This window comes from Octopus bimaculoides, chromosome 8 (genome assembly GCF_046866305.1).
Source record: "Octopus bimaculoides isolate indiv1 chromosome 8, ASM4686630v1, whole genome shotgun sequence".
NCBI classification, from domain to species: domain Eukaryota; kingdom Metazoa; phylum Mollusca; class Cephalopoda; order Octopoda; family Octopodidae; genus Octopus; species Octopus bimaculoides.
The window spans coordinates 77889908-77914907 of NC_142935.1; the positions used below are offsets into that span (position 1 = coordinate 77889908).

Sequence of the window (25000 nt, forward strand, 5' to 3'; positions counted from 1 at the left end):
TTTTCCAAAATTTCAGGCCTTCTATCTATAGTAGAAAGGGTTGTTAATTAACTTGGTGGTCAGAGCATTGCCTGATTGCCGTCATCGGAGGAAATTTCTCTTAGACAGCTTCTGCTCTCTTGAAAATGCAAGGCATATTAATTATATTCACTGCCATCAATCTAACAAGCATCACAGAGTAGTTATCCTTGGACTCCAGGCATGGACTATGTTATTTCTCTTACATCATAACAGTACATCCCGAAATATATCTGACAGGCTATGTCTTTCACCACTGTTGAGCCCCTACCTTCACCTATAAGAAAAAATTTTGAGGCTGATTTGCAAATACAGGTTCCACTATTTCTTAAATACTGTCTGATTGTGAGTGCTCCTTATGTTCGCGAAACTCAGAGTATCAATACATTACAACCTGTACTGAGTGCTCTTTTCTTTCGTTTGAGAACTTAAAGCTATATCTATATGTGTATATATACCATCAACGCTTTAACCCTTCACAATTTCATCTTCTGGAAGAAGTGGAGAGTGTTGCTGCATGGCCGGTGGGATTGCTATAAACGTGACCAACAAAGTCTGAATTCTTTAACGTTAAAGTTATACTTATCGCACAGTTATTATTTCTTGTAACTGATTATTTGTGTATTTATTTTAGCATTGAGTTGCGTTATGAGTGTTACTTCCATCATTAATCGTTTCTATTTGTGGAAATTTCTGTAGAGCATATATATGTTATTTTTACTCTCCTGACCGTGTATTTAGGACAAAGAGCAATAACAATGCAAGGTATTATACAACATAGAGCATAGCTAGATAGGAAAATATAAGTAAGCAACACAACTACACTATACAGAATTTCCCATAAAAATAGACGACTATTAACGAAGCAATTTCATATCACATCGCATAAACAGACACACAGACAACATACAGTAACCAACAGCAAATGTAAACACTCGAATGATGAGGCATAAGTCTAACTGGAAAAAGAATATGAATTCTTGTAGTAATTCTAAATCAGTGACATTGCCGCATCTTGCTATAAATGTCAACATTTCTCTTGGAAGATGAGACAAACTAAGGTAGTTTTCAAACAAACTGAAGAGAATTCATATGAAAATATGAAAACAACATGGATCGAAGAAAGTATCATGAGCCCAGTTGTATTTTTGTAGAACATTTTTGATCAAGATTTCATATTTTTATCTACACATACACACACGTACGCACACACGCACACACACATACGCACACGCACACACACAAATAAATATTTATATTTATATTCATGTGCGTATAAATGCATACACTCATATACATACGTGTGCACACACATATAATATATAATGTATCTAATATATATAATAGAATAATATATGTGGTAAATGGATCCTCCGTCAGTAACGACTATGAATTCTCCAGTTGTTTCATCACCTAAACTTTGCTAACATATTGAATTAAAGTGTAACTGGCTATATATTCCACAGACCTTTAGTGTAATTCTCAGACAGAATTTCCATTATACTCTGTATGCAACAGGGCTAGCCTTTTTCAGTTACAATTCATTCAACAGGCTGCCATACAATTTCCATTTTCTAATGGAAATTGCGCGCGCATACTCACACCCATGCACGCGTGAGCGCGCTGCATTTAGTTTATTTGTAAATATGTTACAAATTCATAACATGTCAACAGAAAACAATGTCTCTATATTTCAAAGGGGAATCGAATTAAAACAAAGTAAAAATCAATCAAAACCTATACCAGTAAGCTGTGAGATCGATTTTTGGATTGTGTTCTTCAGTAGTCTCTTGTATTCTTGCATTTCTGTACAGGTGGTTATCAGAATGTCATCAATCGCTATGTCACTTCGGAAACTTGGCCCACTTATTGCCTCGATGACAATCTAGAGACAAAGAAAATATAATGTAGCAGAAAGTCTATAGTTGCTAAAACATGCCAGATAAATATTTCAAAATATAATGACCTTATTTTACTGGATTTCGGGGCCTGATAAGACGAGATTTTTTGATTTTATCCCTAGAGAAACTTTTTTCAGTACCAGCTTCTTTTAGATTGGCTTATCATTTCAGATTCATCAGGTAAAAATCTTTCTTATATTTAATTATGACATTTCCTCTGTGTTTTCAAATAAGTGACAAAAGAATGTACGCGGAAGGGAGATAATATTACATTTCTTCTTTCCCATAAATGATCCGTTGAGAGCCAATGAAGGTCAGCTCTGATTTTAGAGTTTAATGTGAATAACGGATAATTATTTCCGGAGATAGTACATTAGTCTATCGTAGGTAATATCCCTAAATTGATATGGTACTTACTGAGCGGTCACCAGCTGATCTCGTACCTTTTGATCTGGTAGGTATCGATATTAAAAATAGCTTCTTATTGATCTGGTAGTTATTTATTCCATTTTAAACATTTAGGTGGACTGGGGCAATGCAGAGCAAAGTTTTCTGCCTATCATATCGAATAGATGTTGACCAGGTGTTGTCTTGGGGCTACGCAGCAATGTAGAACTGGATGACAAAACAAAGGAACCTCTAATTAGTTGCCCTAGAAATAGCAGCCAAATTACTTTCAAATCCCACATTACCCTCTTAGAAGGAAGGTGAACACAATATGTAGTGTAGTCCTAGATACACTATGTTTGAAAAAGACAGATGTGTTTCAGTCATGATGGCTTTGTTTGAAATACCTTTTGTTATGTCTCTTTAACTGGAGCTCTCCAAATCGCTCTCAAATCATATCTCTCTTAAGAAAAGTGTGGGGACAAAAGCTGTAATGTTTACAGTTGTAATATTTTTAATTACGACTCTAATCAACCAGGGCTGACCTAAGATTAAACAACAACAGCCCTGGTAAAGAAAACCATTTTTCTTACCTGGAAGTTAACAGTCGATTTAATAACCACATCAGCGACATGCCACTCTTTACCCTGGTCTCCACGAATGGAGAAGATGTTAGAATCTCTACTGCGTATTCTCAGGTAAACACGTAGCTCTCCCATGCTGCTTCCAAACATGTGGTACCAAAACCTGTGGGGAAGAAATAGCGCAAGATACTTTCTATAATTAGTTCATATTGGAAAACACAGTTTCTACATGTTGAGTACAGACGTGGCTGCGTGGTCAAGTTCACTTCACAACCATATAACTCTCGGTTCGAGGCCTCTGTATGTCGGCTATCATAACCCCAGACTATGCAAGAGAAACCAAGAAGACGGAAACGGGAAGCGTACTCGTCTTTCTCTCTCTCTCTCTCTCTCTCTCTCTCTCTCTCTCTCTCTCTCTCTCTCTCTCTCTCTCTCTCTCTCTAGTAAAATAGAAGAAAAATGCACTGAAATGATTATGTTAGAAAAATATATTTATGAAGTAAAATATTTACACAGTCGACTGAACAATTAGTGATAGTATTAACGATTGCATGCTACCATATTAGTTGTACTCATTTGATGTTGATGGGAAGTAAATAAATAAATTTGAGTGGGGACAATCAGTGATTATTAAAAGCAGGGAAGATAATTGCTAATTTTGGGGGTAAATAAATTACATGCGGAATTGTATATAAAGATACAATTCTAAGAAGCAGAGGAGGTTGATTATTTTCCTTCTTTAGACTTTTCCCTTTTCCTTTTTTCCTTTCCGACGAAAAGCTATGCTCAAAACATCAAAAACAAATACATTCCATATGCACGTCCTCTTGTTTGCTATTATTTTTAATGTTCGTTTATTTGATTTGACTATATATATAGTCATATACACACACATTTACACACCCTTAGACACGCACGTATGCACACACACACCAGCATATTTGTTCCCTATGTAGTGTTGCTCTCCACCTCAGTGACATTCCTGTTTCTCCTGTATAGTTGTGTCCACAAAATAATAATGTAGGAAAAGTTATAGCGTAGATTAATTTTTCGAATGCACAAGTAAAATCATTCTTCTTTTGTAGTTTTGTCCTTGTTTAAAATGGAATTCCGAATCTTCCAGCAAGTTAGGACATGTTCTACAGTCTGATCGCCTACATTTTTTGACTTTTAGTTCTCTTGTTTTTTAGTGTAATTTTGCGCATCTATCAGTATTCTTTTTAGTGATTGTGGTTGTTTTGTTTTAACGTTGAAGATTTTATGCGTGGAGAGAATTTGATTCATCTTAGGATCCTTATTGAGCATTGATAAATTTTGAGGAACAATGCTGCATGCCCCATTGTTTCTAGGGTTGTGAGTAGAAATATAGGGCAATATATTAAAATCTGATGTCATTCTTAGTGCCTTGATATCAATTTCTTGGCACATTTTATCCCAACATTTATTAGTAGCGGTGGATAATGTTTATCGACGAGTATGCTTTTAAGTTCATGAAGTCGTAAGTCACCAGCATTTTTATCAGATACAACTATGCAAATCCTTTTTGTCAAAGTGAAAGGATTATTTATGTTAATGTGTTAAAGATGGTGTGAGTTAAAGAGTAGGTATTGCTTTGAATCTGTGAGTTTATAATACTTGTCAGTTTCAGTTTGGTTACTAACATTTTTCATTAAGATATCAAGAAATGGCAGTTTCTCTTTGATGGATTCCATTGTAAATTGTATGTTAGTGTTTATATCATTCATCAGTGTTTTGAATTCGTGTAATTTTTCTATTCTTTCATTTCTAAGAACAAAGCAATAATCTAGATATCTTTTCCAATTCCCTATTATATATTGGTAAAAGAAGTTTCTATATTTTTGTTGAGATTCTTGATACATAGTCAATTCGAAGTAGTTCATAACTAGGTTTGCAAGAACTGCGGCTGCTTTTGCTCCCATCGCAATACCAGATTTTTCTCTGTAGTAATTAATATCAAACATGAAGTAATTATTTTGGAGAATAAATCTTAATACTTCAATTATAAATTGCTTGTTGATAAGTTCTGGTAATTCTTCTGAATAGTTTTCCAACCAGATTTTCATTATTTTTATTCCATAGTTTAGGGGGATAATGGCGAACAATTTCACCACATCAGAGGGTACCATAATTGTTTCTTCATTGATTGTTCTTGGGAGGTGGTTCAGTATATCTAAATCGTCTCTAATGACGCTTTTAATATATTTTAGAAAGCGTTTCAGTACGATGTTCAGAAAATTGCTTAAGTGTTTTACAGGAAGGGCCTGCTATAATAGGTCTTTCTTTTCTTATATATATATATTTATGTGTACATATATATATATATATATATATATATATATATATATATATATATATATACATACATACATACATACATACATACATACATATATATATATATATATATATATATATATATATATATATATATATATATATATAGATATATATATATATATATGAAAGAAGGTTTGAAAATGCACTTATTTTTTAAAAATATTTATTTACTTAACCAGTTTCACTTTTTTAGAAAAAGATTATCAAAAGTCTTTGAGAATAATAAAAAATGTTAAAAAACAGTTCGAGAATTAAAATGTATATATACATTCTTTGATGATAAAATATATTTAAAGTATAAAGCTTTGTATGAACTTTGTATTGTTATATATATATACATACATACATACATACATACATACATATATATATATATATATATATATATATATATATATATATATATATATATATATACATTTGAGAAAGGCTCATGTCTCTTATGTCTTGAGACACTCGCCTTCGGTTTTCTGTACTTCTTGCTTTATAAGTGTTTCTGTAGAGATTACGTTTTATTCCTTGGTGGCATATTTTTTCAATATCTTAAGCACAAAATTAGGAACATAGAAAAGATATACATCAATCTCTATTTTTGTAAGCAGTTGTATGCATGAGGTATGTCTATATTCTTGTATGCAGTGTAAATTAACCAAATATAAGCAAATTGCATATACCTTGCAACCTTGCAACTGCTGCGATAATTATGAACTGTTAATTGAACGGTAGATGTGTATTTTTATATAACTTGGACATTCCACGTAACTGTTTTTGTCAACAGTTTCACCTCCAGCCGTTCCCGTCACATATGTGTAGGTCTGTGTAGATGTATGTATATGCTTAACGACGTACGTAACGGGCGCGCAAACACACACACACTGACAGACACATACATATTAATATACAAAATTTGACGATAAGCACACATACACTCTCACATGCAGTCACATACATATAGTAATAGATACACATACAGGCATATATTCACGCATGTCTGTTGTCACATGTGTATATGTATGTGTAGATGTGTGTGTGGGTGTTTAATAACGTACCTAATGCGGTAACACACACAAAGTCAGAGACACACACACGCATACACCCACACATGTACATTCAGAGACACATACACATTCATATATGTGACGTCGTCGTCGTCGTGGTATAAAACGTCCTTTACTATCTCGTACGTATCGAACGCGCAAACACACACAAAGAATAAAGTGAAACAATATCATATTCTTATCGCATTAGAATTAAAAGTGAAAGAATGAAAATGACAATATTATATTGTCAATTTGTAGACGAAGTTACAAACTCCATTTCAGCGTATAAAGCTGTAAGAGAAAATAACTTGAGTTAAAAACTTGAGCCACTGTAGGATATCCTTTTCTAATTGCATGAACGCTCAGTGGCATGGTTGAATTCTCATTGGTTAGCAATGAAGATTTATCGGTTATATCACAACGGTATTCGATAGAGGGAGAAATATAAATAGTGTAATTAAAATAAGCAAAGTAATGCTGTAGGGAGAACGTACAAATAGCATGAAGACAAAGATATTTTTACACACAAAATAGAAATACACTGAATTCAATTTTCAGAGTGAGAGAGTGAGAGAGTGAGAAAGAGAGTGAGGGAGAGAGAGAGAGTGAGAGAGAGAGAGAGAGTGTGTGAGAGAGAGAGAGAGAGAGAGAGAGTGTGTGTGTGTGTGTGTGTGTGTGTGTCTGTGTGTGTGTGAAAGAAACAGACACCGACTTAAAGAGAGGAAGGGTGAAAGTGAGAAAAAGAAAGAGAAAAGATAGAGAGAGAAAAGGGAGATAATCGCTTGAAAACTGCAGATACCAAGGGGAGAGAATCGGTTGAAAACTGCAGCTTTTAGAGAAAAACCCATGTGAACTACCATGTTTCCTGGTCGGTCTCACACATTACGCGAGATCTCTGGGCAAAAAGTAATAGTGCTTGACCATCCTGGGCACTTAAGTGATGTGTATGTAAAGTTTGGTGAAAATCGGTTGAAAACTGTAGAAATGCATACGTACCACACATACACACACGCACAAACACACACACACACACACACGATATACACACACAAATATACACATATATGCGACAGTTCCATCCCAGTCCGTGTACGAAATCCACTCGCAAAGCTTTGGTCGGCCTGATGCTATAGTATATATATATATATATATATATATATATATATATATATATATATATATATATATATATATATACCACATAAATAACGTTTTTATAAACAAACCCGAAAGGCTTTGCGAGTTACGGAGAGAAACCTACTATGGAAGGCTCATAGTATAATAACTGTATAATAACTGTATATAATATATATCATAATGATACTTAATATTACGCAGGAGTGGCTGTGTGGTAGGTCCCTCTGCGTGGCACCTTAGGCAAGTGTCTTCTATTATAGCCTCGCGCCGACCAAGGCCTTGTGAGTGGATTTGGTAGACGGCGGCGAGCTGGCAGAAACGTAAGTGCGCCGGGCGAAATGTTTAGCGGTATTTCATCTACCGTTACGGTCTGACTTCAAATTCCGCAACGTCTACTTTGCCTTTCATCCTTTCGGGATCGATAAATTAGGTACCAGTTTCGCAATGGTGTCGATGTAATCGACTTAATCCCTTTGTCTATCTTTGTTTGTCCCCTCTATGTTTAGTCCCTTGTGGATAATAAAGAAATAAGGAAACCGAAAGAAGCCCGTTGTATATATATATATATATATATATATATATATATATATATATATATATATATATATATATATATATTTGTGTGTGTGTATATATTTGTGTGTGTGTATATATTTGTGTGTGTGTATATATTTGTGTCTGTGTTTGTCCACCCAACATCGCTTGACAACCGATGCTGGTGCGTTTATGTCACCGTGACTTAGCGGTTCGGCAAAAAGATACCGATAGAATAAGTACTAGGCTTATAAAGAATAAGTCTTGGGGTCGATTTTTTCGACTAAAGGCGTTGCTCCAGCATAGCCGCAGTCAAATGACTGAAACAAGTAAAAGAGTAAAAGAGTTAAATGACCGAAAAATGATGAGCTAACCTCAGGCTGAATCGAGCTAACAAATCGATGCTTTCATGGCTCCTATGAAAGCATCGATTGTCGGCTCATCATTTTTCGGTCATTCGTTTCTATTTAAAAATTGTCACTTTAAAATCGGAGAATATATATATCATGATATATATTATATACAGTTATTATATATACATACATACATACATAAACACACACACACACTCACACACACACACACACACACACACACACACACACACACACACACACACATACATATATATATACATATGTATATATTTATATACATATGTATGTATATATATATATGTGTGTGTGTGTGTTTGTATATTTATACATATATATATATATATTTATATATATACATATATACATAGAAATATAGACATATAGATATACCTATATATGTACATGTATATATATATCTATATATATACATGTATTATATATACACACATATACATATATACATATATATACATACATATATACATGTATATACGAGGGGCTTCTTTCAGTTTCCGTCTAACAAATCCACTCACAAGTCTTAGGTCGGGCCGAGGTTATTGTAGAAGACACTTGCGCAAGGTACTATACAGTGGGACTGAACCCGTAAGCAAGTTTCTTACTACACACCCACTCCTGTGCCTATACATATCTATATCTATCTATCTATCTATCTATCTATCTATCTATCTATCTATCTATCTATCTATCTATCTATCTATATATATATATATATATATATATATATATATATATATATATATATATATATATATATATATATAATATATATATATATATATATATATATATATATATATATATATATATATATATATATATATATATACACATATATATACTCATATATACATATACATGTTTATATATATATACATATCTATATGTATATATTTAAGTATATATATGTATATATATATATATATATATATATATATATATATATATATATATATATATATATATATATATATATATATATATATAAGGTTGAGAAGGGTATTGGATTTAACCAAACCCAAGAGGATACAGGTAATACCGAGTAAGTGCTGTATATCGATTAGTTTGCCCCAATCGTTGTATGAACAGGATTGGGGATTATAAGTCGTATATTAGCGTGTGTGTATATGTAAATATATAAAAAAAAAGATAAAGAGAGCAATGGTAAGGTTGGAGAAGTATTTTATGGATAGAGTCTTACAGCTGTTTCTGGGAAGATCCAGTACTTCCCTTCATCGGAGACAGAAAAAATAAAGTTATCTATTATTATATCCATAGGCGGATATTTTTAGTATGAAGTGGTAAAGAGTGCGATGCGCTGAAAAAAGAGAGAACAGTACTTGAAGTGTAGTTTCATTCCAGTAGTAAATATCCGTGTAGAAATCCGTGTAAAGTAATCCTTATGGGGATCCTTATGGCCATCCTTCAAGTAAACAAGCTAAAATCCATCGCAGTATAGCATATATTCACCTCTGCTATCTATGCTATATCAGCCTTCGTTCCAACATCTATTTCCGGATTATCCCCATAAGGATTACTTTACACGGATTTCTACACGGATATTTACTACTGGAATGAAACTACACTTCAAGTACTGTTCTCTCTTTTTTCAGCGCATCGCACTCTTTACCACTTCATACTAAAAATATCCGCCTATGGATATAATAATAGATTACTTTATTTTTTCTGTCTCCGATGAAGGGAAGTACTGGATCTTCCCAGAAACAGCTGTAAGACTCTATCCATAAAATACTTCTCCAACCTTACCATTGCTCTCTTTATCTTTTTATTTTTATATATTTACATACATATATATATATATATATATATATATATATATATATATATATATATATATATATATATATATATATATATATATATAAAGTTTTAAATTTAAAAGAGAGTTTTGACGCTAATATCCATTATTATTGAAATTTATTCCTATGTCATCATTTCTGTATAAGGCTATATTTGACTGTCAAACTTAAGTCAAACATATAATTTGCCTTACACGTCTTCAGGGAAATATATTTAAGAACAAACAAAGGATCAAACAAAAATCAAGAACAAGGGGTAAATACCAAGACATCTTCTCTAGGTTCCGCCCATATTCAAATTTGTCGTTAAATGAATCGTAATTTAACGAGTCATTTAATAATAATGGATATTAGCATCAAAACTCTCTTTTCAATTCAAAACTTTGGATATATAACCAAGGAGAACGATCCTTAAGGAGTCTAATTTAGACCTTTTGCGGTGAAATCTCTTGCTATATTGGTAACGATTACATGTTTTTCTATGAACACACACACACACACACACACACACACACACATATATATATATATGTGTGTTTGTGTGTGTGTGTGTGTGTGTGTGTGTGTGTGTGTATGTGTGTGTGTGTGTTAGTGTCTGCATAGTTTAGGACAATCACTAAGCTGTCATATAATAGGACTCAGAGTTTCAAATGCCGGACTAAGAGCTACGATGCATTCTCATCGGCTATTATGAAAATAGACGCTATAAGAAACTGCTGAATAAAAGGGAAGTTTCTCTAATAGGTAGGAAAAATATAAAAGATAAATAAATGCATGCAACCATATTCTCAAAATACATAGAAACCTCCTGCGTTCATAACATCTGCATACGTACATATCCACACACACACACGCATATATATATATATATATATATATATATATATATATATATATATATATATATAAGATATATATATGTAAAATATATATATATATATATATATATATATATATATATATAGAGAGAGAGAGAGAGAGAGATAGATAGATAGATAGATAGATAGATAGATAGATAGATAGATAGATAGATAGATAGATACGTATAAATGCACGCAACTTCATCCTCATATACACATTGGTGGATACTTACATATATATTTGACATTTATGCATATAAATATACGCATGCATATACATAAACATATATACATACTCATACAGGTATACGTTCACACTCACGGCATATATGAATATACATATATGTACATATGTACACAGATATATATATATATATACATACATATATATATATATATATATATATATATATATATATATATATATATATATATATATATATATATATATATATATATATATATATACAAGAAATGAGGGCAGGGAATCGTCAATTAATAATAGAATTAACAATTAACAATTTTGCCAAGTAGTTCAGTATGAAATAAACCTTTATCGGTAAGACCATTTATCATCATAAATATAAGGGATTAGCAATTGGAGAAGCAACTCAATTGCTAATCCCTTATATTTATGATATATATATATATATATATATATATATATATATCACACCTACAACCGCAGATATACAAGCATTTGCATATTCATACACGTATAAAAGAAGCAGACGTGTACATGAAAGTCGCACTTATGCACCAGATACAGTCCTTCACATATATACATAAATACATGCGTACACATATATTCACACGCACAGACATACACATTTAATATATATATACATATACATATACTCACACACATATACAATCACGCATTTAAAAAGGAAAAAAATGAACAAATATATTTAAAACAATTAAAAATGTTAAGACACATGGAAAGCTTGTACAGGAACATAGTAAAGAAGCAGATTCTATCCGTGATCTTGGAGGCCCAAACCGTAATATGTATTTTGTCATATGTGGACATGATCCCAAAAAGTTCAGTTCTTGAATTTAGATACCTCGCGGGGTCCAGGAAACTTTTCCAGATGAGCCATTTTCCCATATCACAAAGACCGCACTTACCACTACCGTTGGTGTAAGGTTAATACCTGGCCAAGTTCTTCCAGTAAATTTTATAGCTGACACCTTGTTCTTTTAAGAACCATATATGACTGGATAATTTGGTCGTTTTTCGTTTATCCCGGTGTCTGAAGCTTAAGGAGTTATTATTGAGCCTTACTTTAAAATTTCCCTCTGCGAGACCCACATATCTCTTTGACGAAACTGTAGACGTTATGACTGCAGGAGGTTTCTATGTACTGTGAGAATATGGTTGCATGTCTTTTTTATCTTTTATATTTTTTCCTACCTATTAGAGTAACTTCCCTTTTATTCAACGGTTGTTTATAGCGTCTATTGTCATAATAGCCGATGAGAATGCATCATAGCTCTTAGCTCCAGCATTTGAAACTCTGAGTCTTATTATAACAACTTACTGATTGTCCTAAACTATACATATATAAATTCCTTTATCTAATATCGAGGTCTCATTCTTTTGTTGTCATTTTATTATTCTTATTTTATATATATATATATATATATATATATATATATATATATATATATATATATATATATATATATGGGTGCAGGACGTCACCAACAGTAAACAACATGAAATACGAAAACAAATGAGTTAAATACGCAAATAACGAGAGGAAAAAAGGAACAAGTAATACAAAGAATGACCCTTCATCAGTTGTCGGCTGTCTATCTACTCCCCATTTCGAGCAATCAACGACAATATGAGTCTTCGAAGACAGTTGCTCTGAACCTAAATAAAATAAAATAAATAAGCTTTTTCACGTTGTAAAATTTTAAAGCTTAACGAAATGAAACTAAAAAAAAAATCATATACATATAAAATATTAGGTAATTCACATTTATCCCTTAGGCATCATACCCATACCGATCTATGCCTCTCACTATAGTATTAAAGTTATCTAGGGAACCTGCTGAAGAGTTATGATAAAAATGCTGACATCGTATCGCTAATTCCTGCCTACGGTTAATAAGATTACTCAGTAATATAAGGATTTGGAATTAATCCTTTAGGCAAAGTTCACATCTACTTCTTCCTAATTCGTATGGTTTAGTTCGACTCAGGATTGACCATTTTAGCTCATATATTTCCCTAAGTTGCCATATTAGCTTGCTAAGTGATGTCACATTTTCTTTATTTTTGTAAATTTCGATCCGGTTTACTACTGCACATTCATATACTATGTTCCTTTCTAAACATAATTTATTTATAACACATTCCCTATCCCCTCTACTGCTACAACTGGCCCTGTCCTTATTGTTGCTACCTGTGCAGTTATTACCACTATTATCGTTATTATCATTGCTATTATTATTATTATTGTTATAATTACCGTTACATTTACTATCCTTATTATTGTTATTGCATGATGTAATGCTTCTATCCATCAATAAGAAAGAAAATGTCTGAAACAGCTGTAGTGAACCGCAATCCATCTGATGTTATTCGTTTTTATCATTCACCTAGCTCAGAACCTGCAGCTCGCTTGGATCTGGAGTCTGTTGAGTGCAGTGCAATGAGTGCTGTGTTTGTACCCATGTGCAACCTTGATGACTCGTTGTAAATTCAGTCGGCCATTTGTGATTGTACGCACAACCGGAATAGAAATCTGTGTTTATTTTTAGTAAGTACGTATTTGACTTCAAATATTTTTTGTACACGATAGCGATATCACCGACCTGCCCTTGGTGCTTTACTATTTAAGTGCCTGATTAGCTTGAATCCGGGAAATTTTTATATGTATGTATGTATGTATGTATTATGAGTGAGTGGTGTGTGTGCGTGCGTATGTGTTTAAGATTTATTTCGGTCATCCGAAACAAAGTAGCTGGAACATTTTTAGAGAACGAAAATATTTCTACTGTATACCTTGTATTGAGTACTTTTTTCCATTCATTACCAGTAATGCTTGTATGCATGTATGTGATGTATGCACTATAGTATCATGAGATATGTCTATTTATCACACAGTCATTTAGATGTTGTTGGTGAATGTCCAAAAACGATGAGTGACACTAAGGTTAATCCCTAAGGGAGACAATGCTTCAAGAAAGTTTCTTTCTAATATGATTTTAAATAAATTGACTTCTAGAAAACAATATAAACTGAAATGAAGTAGACGTCATTTTGTGGTAAAAATTCTCCGGCTAATTTTCACATCTTTTTATTGATAGTTTATTATCGACTATTGGTTCTAGTGGTGTGAATAAAATGTTTAAAACATGCACCACATATCTGTTAATGAATATTTCATTTCATATCTCAGTTTATAAATAATAGTTTCATTTGTTACAGGTTTCAAACGAGACAATCACTGATTCATTGTTTAGGGCGGCGACAAGGATAAGAAATATTCGATGTAATTCAGAGCAGGACAAATATTAGATGAATTTGAGAATGTACAAATTAGTCAATTGATCAGTCAATCAATCAATCAGTCAATCAATCGGTCAATCGATCAATCAATTCACCAACCAATCAATCAATCAGTCAATCAATCAATCAGTCAGTCTGTTGGTCTGTCTTTCCCAGTATTCATTTACATATCTCTGCATCTCCCTCTCTCAATTTCTGTTTCTCCACACACACACACACACGCACACGCACACACACACACACATACACACACACGTGTGCACGTGCGCACACGCACACACTGATGTAAAGACAGGTGAGCAGATTAACAGACGGACAAATGGATTAAATAATACAGATTGAAAAACTGAATGCACATCGGCTGGCTGGAAATTCAATTGAAATATATCAATAAATTAAGACAAAAACACAAGTAATATACATACAAGCATACATACATACATACATATAAAAGTACGTATGTATAGATATAAGTATATATATATATATATATATATATATATATAAGTATATATATATAAGTATATATATATATATGTATATATATATATATATATATATATATATATATATATATATATATATGTGTGTGTGTGTGTGTGTGTGTGTGTGTGTGTGTGTGTATACATGTACATACACACAGGTATGTATGTGTGTATGCCTGTCAGCCTGCCTGTATATTCTTTAATTCTTTCTTTTACTTCTTTCAGGGGTACAAACACAGACACACACACATACAAATATATGCATATATATTTATATATATATGCATATATATGCATATTATATATGCATATATATGTTCATGCGATATTATTAGCATCACCCTGCGTTCAATACATCTCAAGGTTTCTAAAAGCAAACTTTGTTCACTTTCAAACGTTCAACGTAAGCTGAATTTAACGTACGATAGCGTCTTAAAAACTAAATTTATATATCCTAAATTTGCAGAATTTGTCGTTGGGTCAGTGTAGCTTAATGGTAAAGCACTTGACGCGTAATCACAGGGATGTGAATTTGAATCTCATGGCTGGCCGCCGACAGATTTTATTGCAAAATATGGATAGTTTATCCTGTTCATGCTATATTATTAGCACCACACTGCGTTTGAGAATAAAATTATTTCCTTATCTGTATCTTTATATATATATAAGTCAGTAAATAGTGGGGTTGTGTTAACCGCACGTGGAGAAATAATAGGAAAATGAAAAAAAGCCAGAATGCTGAACTGGAAGCATAATTTAATAAAGATTTTTTCTAACCGGTTTTCATTGCGAAGAGGCAAATTATCAAGAAGGAGAATGAAAATGTTTTTTTACAAAGAAGTACAAAATGAAGAAAATAATATATAAAACAATAATATATAAAAACATAAATATACCCATACATTATATTGTCTTTGAGCTTTTGTAGTTCAATAGTAGTTCATGTATAAATTGGTAGGAAAAATAAGGATGCATGAGGGTTGAGAGTTTTGTTAGGTTTAAAAAAAGGGTTAAAAGTTTGTGTTAAGCAGGAAATGTGGTGTCAAAACAGACAAGTGTTTTTAGTTGGAGTTATGAACTCTTATGAATAAGGTCACTGAGGGGTATGTGTGTTAAGAAATGGTTGGAATTTCTCTATGAAAAGATTCTCCTTGTTGATTCTTTCTTGTGTGGAGATTCTGTCTTTACATTGATAGAAAGGGAATATAATGAATTTAGGGTTTTTGTTTCTGGCGCAAGAGTCTATGTGGCCACTGAGTGAAATTTGGCGGTATTGAGGGAGGTTTATTTGTTCCTTATGGACAGCTACTCTTCTACGTCATGGGAGGCTCGTCTGTCCGATATAGAAGTTTTGGCAGCCTGCGCAAGTAAGGACATAAATGAGGTTACCCGAGGAACAAGAGAAATTGGTTTTAATTTTAAACTTTGTTCCTCGTTTGAAGGTAAATTCAGAGCCTTCAAGTAGGTAGGGGCAGGTACCACAATTAGGGCGTGCACATTTTTTAACTGATGGGGGTGGAAGAGGTGTATGTAGTTTGGAATTGGTTAATAATATTTTCAAAGATTTGTGTTGCCTTTTGCATTTAAGGACTTTGTGTGTATTAACGATATTGTTCATTTTCGGGTCTGTGGTGAGTAAGGGGAGGTTTTGTTGAATTGTGGTGAATGCTTCGATGTTATTGGGGTTATGAGTGGAGATGTATGGAAGTATTTTGGGGTTGGATGTGTTATTATGTTGGTTGGTTTTTAGTGTGTTTTTGTCAAGTTCCTTGGCACGTTTTATTCCAAGATCTATGAGTGTGGAGGGATATTGGCGTTGTAACAGTGTTTTTTGAGATCTTGTAAGCGTATTTCTCGAGTGGTTGGGTCAGAGACAATGGCGCAAATTCTTTTAGCTAAATTAAAGGGGATGTTTAATCTTGGTGTGTTTTGGGTGGCATGAGCTAAAAAGGAGGTATTGTTGTGAGTCTGTAGGTTTGTGGTAGATGTCGGTTGTGATTTGGTTATTAGGTGTTTTTATAATTAAGAGATCAAGAAAAGGGAGACGATGTTTGCTGAATTCCATAGTGAATTGAATGTTGGGATGTATGTTATTAAGAATGGATTTGAATTCTAGAAGTTTTTCATAGGGTTCATTCCATATGATGAAACAATCATCCAAATATCTTTTCCAGTTATCCATTAAAAAGATGTGGAAAAGGTGTCCAAATTTATGACGTGAGGTCTCATATAGTGTTAATTCAAAAAAACCCATTATGAGGTTCGCAAGGACTGGTGCAGCTTTAGTACCCATCGCGATACCACATTTTTGGCGAAAGTATGTGTCTGCAAACAGGAAGTAATTGTTGGTCAGAATGAACTTAAGTGATTCTATGATGAAAGTTGTGTTGATGCGATTAGGAAATGTTTCTGGGTGTTTGTGCAGCCAGAATTTAATTGCCTCAATCACATAATCATGAGGGATATTTGTATAAAGGTTGACCACGTCAAAAGAAACCAAGAGTGACTCCTCGTTTGTTGTTTTCGGGAGGTGATTGAGCATATATTTATTTTTTTATATATTATTGTTTTATATATTATTTTCTTCATTTTGTACTTCTTTGTAAAAAAACATTTTCATTCTCCTTCTTGATAATTTGCTTCTTCGCAATGAAAACCGGTTAGAAAAAATCTTTATTAAATTATGCTTCCAGTTCAGCATTCTGGCTTTTTTTCATTTTCCTATTATTTCTCCACGTGCGGTTAACACAACCCCACTATTTACTGACTTGTACCTTCTACCACACGTGTGATACAGAATGCGACCTAAAAATGACCCCAATCTTCCAGAGAAAGTCACCAATGAGACCATCCTAAAAGAACTCAAAACACTTAACACACACCTACTCACACTTTCCAGCAAAATTGATGAACTTCTCCTTCAAACCCAAGATATCCCAGTAAACAACCCACATCAACATCTTTCGGATAAGGTTAATGAAAACCTAAATGAAATTAGCACTACACTAAAAACTTTAATTACCAACTCATCATGGAAGGAACCACATACATCATCCAACTCACAGAATGAACACACTTTAACTCCAGCACTACACATCAAAAACCAGATCAAATCTATCTGGACCAAGAAACTGCACTACAGAAAACTCCTTTTCTGGAACATGCTTAAAAACCACAACAAAGCTGAAATTTATGACAAATGGTTAAACTCTTCTCCCATCATACTACCCCGTAAATTCCAAAGTAAACACATCACAGATGAACCAGAAGAACAGCGCTATCTAAGAGAAAAACTGGCATCTGAAAAGATGAAAACTGAAGTGGAACTTTTAAAACTCAGAGCACAAAATCACGAACAAAAATACACAAAAATTGATGATGAGATGCTCTTCGAACTTACCACACACTCCAACGAGCAATCCCTCGAACATGTTATTAAGCTGTGGAAAGATGAATGCCAAAAGGAAGAACTAACTTCCCTTAAACACTGGGAAAACAACAAAAAATTCCTCCATAACTATGAAACACAATTCATATTAAACCTCAAATCAAAAAACCCCTTCACAAAAGGACCAACAATACATACTACCACTGCTCCCCACAAACACCACCCCAAACCACACTACAGACACACATACCCCCCTACCTCCCTCCATACCAAACACATCCTCTTCCAACCCTACAAAAACCCTTTTCCCCCACAAAATAATCCAAACAAGACCCAACTCAACTATTCTCCTTCCATATGGACTAAAAGCACCATGAACCCCCCTTACACTTGCTATTATCCCCATCTCAATGCCCCTTACTCTCACACCAATAACAAACAAGGAATCCTACCCACACCTATGCATAAATCTCCCACCCAAGGTACCCCATACCGTCCACCCAACAAACACCCAGATCTTCATACCCACGCAACCCACACCAACAGAACCACAATAACTACCTACCCAACTCCAACCTTACATACAATCCACCCTACAAACACCCAAAACCCCCCCGCATTTCTCACAAAACCTTAAACCATCACATCCCATACCAATACAATCACTATACCTACCCATCCACTTCCAGCCTATCCACCCAACAATACCCCTACCCCTACCCCTTCTACCACAACTCTAACAATCACTACACCCCCTACTTCAACAACCATTTTTTTAGACAGAGGGGAGAAAAACAGGCACTACCGCTAATACAGACCCATCAAAAGAAAACTAAAAAGAAGACTAAAATAATAAACCTCTCTAATAAAACCCTAACACAAACCCAAATTAACATCCTAGCCAGAGGCTTAAAATTCACACCCACCCCAAGAACACCCAACCCCCCTGAGATCAAGGATGACATTTCAGAATTTTGCAGAAAGCTTCGTTTAACAGAAGCTTTCATAGACTTCAACAATGAGGATGACTCAATTATTAAAAACAAAAGCAACTTCATACCTTCCAAAGGAAGGAATAAAGCACTGGATGATTTTTGCAACCACATCCAGAGTTTCCCTTTTACCCAACCTAAAACCAAGGTCAAATCAAACTTTAATAGCATAGAATGGAAAAATCTAAGAGACTTACAACAGGACAAAAGCCTTACTATCAAAGAAGCTGACAAAGGTAGTACTGTAGTCCTAATGAACACAGATTTTTACAAACACCTAGCACTCTCCTTACTAAACGATAACTCTTTCTATGAAACTATCACCAACTATAAACAACAAAAAACTCTCAAAAACCTCACCACCCTTATACTCCAGCAAGGTCAAGGACTCACGGACAAAGAAGAAGATTACATCACTAATTTCAAATGCAAGCCCAGCCTCTTCTATGGCCTCCCTAAAATCCATAAGAACAAATCCATCACCGAAGCTTGCAAACTCTCCTCTGAAATCTACATCAACATCAAGGCACCGGAGGATTTAAAACTAAGACCCATTATAGCAGGCACCTCCTGCGAAACACATCGCTTAAGCAATTTCTTGGACATTCTTTTGAAACCTTTCCTAAGCCACATCAAAAGTTTCATCAGAGATGATCTTGACATGCTCAATCACCTCCCGAAAACAACAAACGAGGAGTCACTCTTGGTTTCTTTTGACCTGGTCAACCTTTATACAAATATCCCTAATGAATATGCGATTGAGGCAATTAAATTCTGGCTGCACAAACACCCACAAACATTTCCTAATCGCATCAACACAACTTTCATCATAGAATCACTTAAGTTCATTCTGACCAACAATTACTTCCTGTTTGCAGACACATACTTTCGCCAAAAATGTGGTATCGCGATGGGTACTAAAGCTGCACCAGTCCTTGCGAACCTCATAATGGGTTGTTTTGAATTAACACTATATGAAACCTCACGCCATAAATTTGGACACCTTTTCCACATCTTTTTAATGGATAACTGATATTTGGATGATTGTTTCATCATATGGAATGAACCCTATGAAAAACTTCTAGAATTCAAATCCATTCTTAATAACATACATCCCAACATTCAATTCACTATGGAATTCAACAAACATCATCTCCCTTTTCTTGATCTCTTAATTATAAAAACACCTAATAACCAAATCACAACCGACATCTACCACAAACCTACAGACTCACAACAATACCTCCTTTTCAGTTCATGCCACCCAAAACACACCAAGATTAAACATCCCCTTTAATTTAGCTAAAAGAATTTGCACCATTGTCTCTGACCCAACCACTCGAGAAATACGCTTACAAGATCTCAAAAAAACACTGTTACAACGCCAATATCCCTCCACACTCATAGATCTTGGAATAAAACGTGCCAAGGAACTTGACAAAAACACACTAAAAACCAACCAACATAATAACACACCCAACCCCAAAATACTTCCATACATCTCCACCCATAACCCCAATAACATCGAAGCATTCACCACAATTAAATAAAACCTCCCCTTACTCACCACAGACCCGAAAATGAACAATATCATTAATACACACAAAGTCCTTAAATGCAAAAGGCAACACAAATCTTTGAAAATATTATTAACCAATTCCAAACTACATACACCTCTTCCACCCCCATCAGTTAAAAAATGTGCACGCCCTAATTGTGGCACCTGCCCCTACCTACTTGAAGGCTCTGAATTTACCTTCAAACGAGGAACAAAGTTTAAAATTAAAACCAATTTCTCTTGTTCCTCGGGTAACCTCATTTATGTCCTTACTTGCGCAGGCTGCCAAAACTTCTATATCGGACAGACGAGCCTCCCATGACGTAGAAGAGTAGCTGTCCATAAGGAACAAATAAACCTCCCTCAATACCGCCAAATTCCACTCAGTGGCCACATAGACTCTTGCGCCAGAAACAAAAACCCTAAATTCATTATATTCCCTTTCTATCAATGTAAAGACAGAATCTCCACACAAGAAAGAATCAACAAGGAGAATCTTTTCATAGAGAAATTCCAACCATTTCTTAACACACATACCCCTCAGTGATCTTATTCCTCTATGAACAGACACAAACTTCCTGTTTGGAAAAAAAGAGTTCATAACTCCAACTAAAAACACTTGTCTCCCCTTACACACACTTCCTGTTTTGACACCACATTTCCTGCTTAACACAAACTTTTAACCCTTTTTTTAAACCTAACAAAACTCTCAACCCTCATGCAACCTTATTTTTCCTACCAATTTATACATGAACTACTATTGAACTACAAAAGCTCATAGACAATATAATGTATGGGTATATTTATTTTTTTATATATTATTGTTTTATATATTATTTTCTTCATTTTGTACTTCTTTGTAAAAAAAAACATTTTCATTCTCCTTCTTCTTGATAATTTGCTTCTTCGCAATGAAAACCGGTTAGAAAAAATCTTTATTAAATTATGCTTCCAGTTCAGCATTCTGGCTTTTTTTCATTTTCCTATATATATATATATATATATATATATATATATATATACGACGGGCTTCTTTCAGTCTCCGTCTGCCAGATTCACTCACAAAGGCTTTAGACGGCTTTGGCTAAAGTAGAAGACACTTGCACATGGTGCCTCGCAGTGGAACTGAACCCGGAATCATGTGGTTGGGAAGCAAGCTTCTTACCACACAGCCACTTCTGCGCCTATATATATATATGTATTATTCTTTTATATGTTTGTCATTTAACTGCGGCCATTCTGGAGCACCGCCTTTAGTCGAACAAATTGACCCCAGGACTTATTCTTTGTAAGCCTAGTACTTATTCTATCGGTCTTTTGTCAAACCGCTAGGTTACGGGGATGTAAATACACCAGCATCAGTTGTCAGGCGATGTTGGGGGTACAAACACAGACACACAAACGTATACATACACACACACACACACACATATATATATATATATATATATATATATATATATATATATATATATATATATATATATATATATATACGATGGGCTTTTTTCAGTTTCCGTCTACCAAATCCACTCACAAGGCTTGATCGGCCCTACGCTATAGTAGAAGCCAGTTACCCAAGGTGTCACGCAGTGGAACTGAACCCGAAACCATGTGGTTGTTAAGCAGCTTCTTACCACACAGCCACTACTGCGCCTATATATGTATATATAATGTTTTTTTAGTTTTTCTTGAGAGATTTCAAGCTGGTTGCTAACAAAGCGTCAAGACGCCTTGAGTTAAGAGAGTTCCTTGTGTTTGTAAATGTGTGGTTGAGTCAGTGTCGGTTGAAGTGTGCGCATCTATTTCCATAAAAATCTCAGATGGAAATCTTTGGAATGTATCACACATCTTCACTGTGCCACTAGCAGACTGGATTTGGAAAATCCCGTCAGTTACTTTTGCTCTTTCTAGGGAAACCGAAAATTTCGAGGTTTTTATGTAAATTTGTTGGCACATAACATAATGCACATATGATGATAGGTACAAATGAGAATATGTATGTATGTATATATGTATGTATGTTTGTTTGTGTGTTTGTATGTATGCTTGTAGGAGTTTATTCTCTGTGGAGCAGTCAACAGCCCGTGAAACGGTCCGTCGGAAAACCCCCTTCCTCATTCTCTGCACTCCAGTAGCATAGAAAGAATGTGTTTACATTTTTTAACTGTCAGTAAGACTTTATAATACACATACCATACAGACAGATACAAATATATAAATTTAATTAATGGGTAAGATATATTTAAGTAACTGACAGATGTATGATATATATTAATCCTTTCTATTATGTACACAGAGGCTGAAATTTGGGTACGGGGATAGTCGATTACATCGACCCCAGTACTCAACTGGTACTTATTTTATCGACCACGAAAGGATGAAAAGCAGAGTCGACCTCGGCGGAATTTGAACTCAGAACATAAAGACGGACGAAATGCCGCTAAACATTTTTCCCAGCGTGCTAACGATTCTGACAGCTCGCCACCTTTATCATGTATTATTAATGTAATATATATATATATATATATATATATATATATATATATATATATATATATATATATATATATATATATATATTCGATAAACAGACCACTAATTATTATAAACACGGTGTGTGTCAGTTTAGATAGTAGGTGGCAAGTAGAGAAATAAAGTTAAGTGTTACCTTAAGCACATGTCTGAGGAATAAGGACGGAAAATTGTGGAAATAAGCCTGGCTTTCTGCCCTGGAGAAACTGGTGAAGAACTCTCCAGATATAGGTAGGAACCTGTGTAAATATAGTAGTAGTAGTTGCAGTGGTGATAGTGATTATATTCATAGCTACAATGATAAGAACATGAACCATGAAATTACAGCAATAAAAATTGATAGTACGTAGTTTTAGAAGAAATATAATGGTGTCATTTCCTGGAGGGGAGAAAGACAACGTCGATCACGGAGGAATTGGAAATTATAAAGGAGGATATATGAATGTAAAGCTACTGAAAGAGAAAACGAGAGAGGAAGGGAGAGAGAGAGAGAGGGGGGGGGAAGAAAGATAAAGAGAAGGAGATGGACTGACTGAGGGAGAGGGAGAGATAGCGGATGAAAACAAAGCAAGATCAAAACAGCAGAATTTGAACTCAGGGTGAGTTTAAATTCCGCCAATGAGGGTAAGGGGGAGGGAGAGGGAAGGAGAGGATCGATAGACAGACAGATAGATAGAGGTAGAGAGAGAGAGAGCGAGCGAGGGCGAGAAACAAGGAGATAACGTTACCTTTAGAATTGTCCATAGTGTGGTCATTATTTGGTCCAGTATTCATTGTTGGTGTGCTCGAGTGACTCCAAGTCCAGTCTAATTGGTCAGTTCGGTCTTGTCTCCAGCCACAGAGATCAGATTTATCGATATTACAATATTCTACCGATAGGACTATACGGAAAAAATATAGGATTATTGTAAATCAATTTAACTAACCACATTTATGGATACTACGATAATTCACAGAGTATAAGGAGTATAAATTATCTGCAAATGATATGGTTTTTGATAATGAAACTCAATTCTATAATTCGGCATTAAATAGGGCCGGATACAAGGAGAAGGCTTACTATGTCAAACCTGATTGTAACAATATTAAGACAGCTATGAATTATAAGAATAATAAGTGTAAGAATAAGTTAAGAGGAAATAAAGATAAAAAACCCCCAGAGATATTCATAAACGTAACATAGGTAATTAAAATTTTTTAAGAATTATACTAATAACCGTGATAACACTAAAGATGATAATCTATGGTTCATAATCCCTTTTGGTAGAAATGTTAAATCTAATTTGATTGCACAGTTTAGAGAGGTGATAAGTAGATATTTCCCAAAGAATTCACATTATGGTAAAATTATTAATACACAGCATTAGGTTTGGTTTCTCAAACACTAAGAACTTAGCCCAAATAATTGCAGCTCATAATTTTAAAATACTAAAATCAAAAGGAATTGGGGAGAATAGTGATGAGAACCCTGATATAGATAAT

At 34.2% G+C, this 25000-nt stretch overlaps 1 protein-coding gene across 3 annotated transcripts in view; it reads right to left on the reverse strand.

Moving 5' to 3' along the window:
* LOC106867428 (MAM and LDL-receptor class A domain-containing protein 1) overlaps positions 1-25000 on the reverse strand; it is a 378762-nt gene that overhangs the window by 83681 nt on the left and 270081 nt on the right. For all 3 annotated transcript variants that reach the window (XM_089356706.1, XM_089356704.1, XM_014912304.3), the window contains 4 exons: positions 24247-24399; positions 23655-23757; positions 2900-3053; positions 1762-1903 (listed from right to left, as the gene is read on the reverse strand). In XM_089356706.1, coding sequence (XP_089212832.1) covers positions 1762-1903; positions 2900-3053; positions 23655-23757; positions 24247-24399 — 552 coding nt within the window. The remainder of the gene's footprint in view (positions 1-1761; positions 1904-2899; positions 3054-23654; positions 23758-24246; positions 24400-25000) is intronic.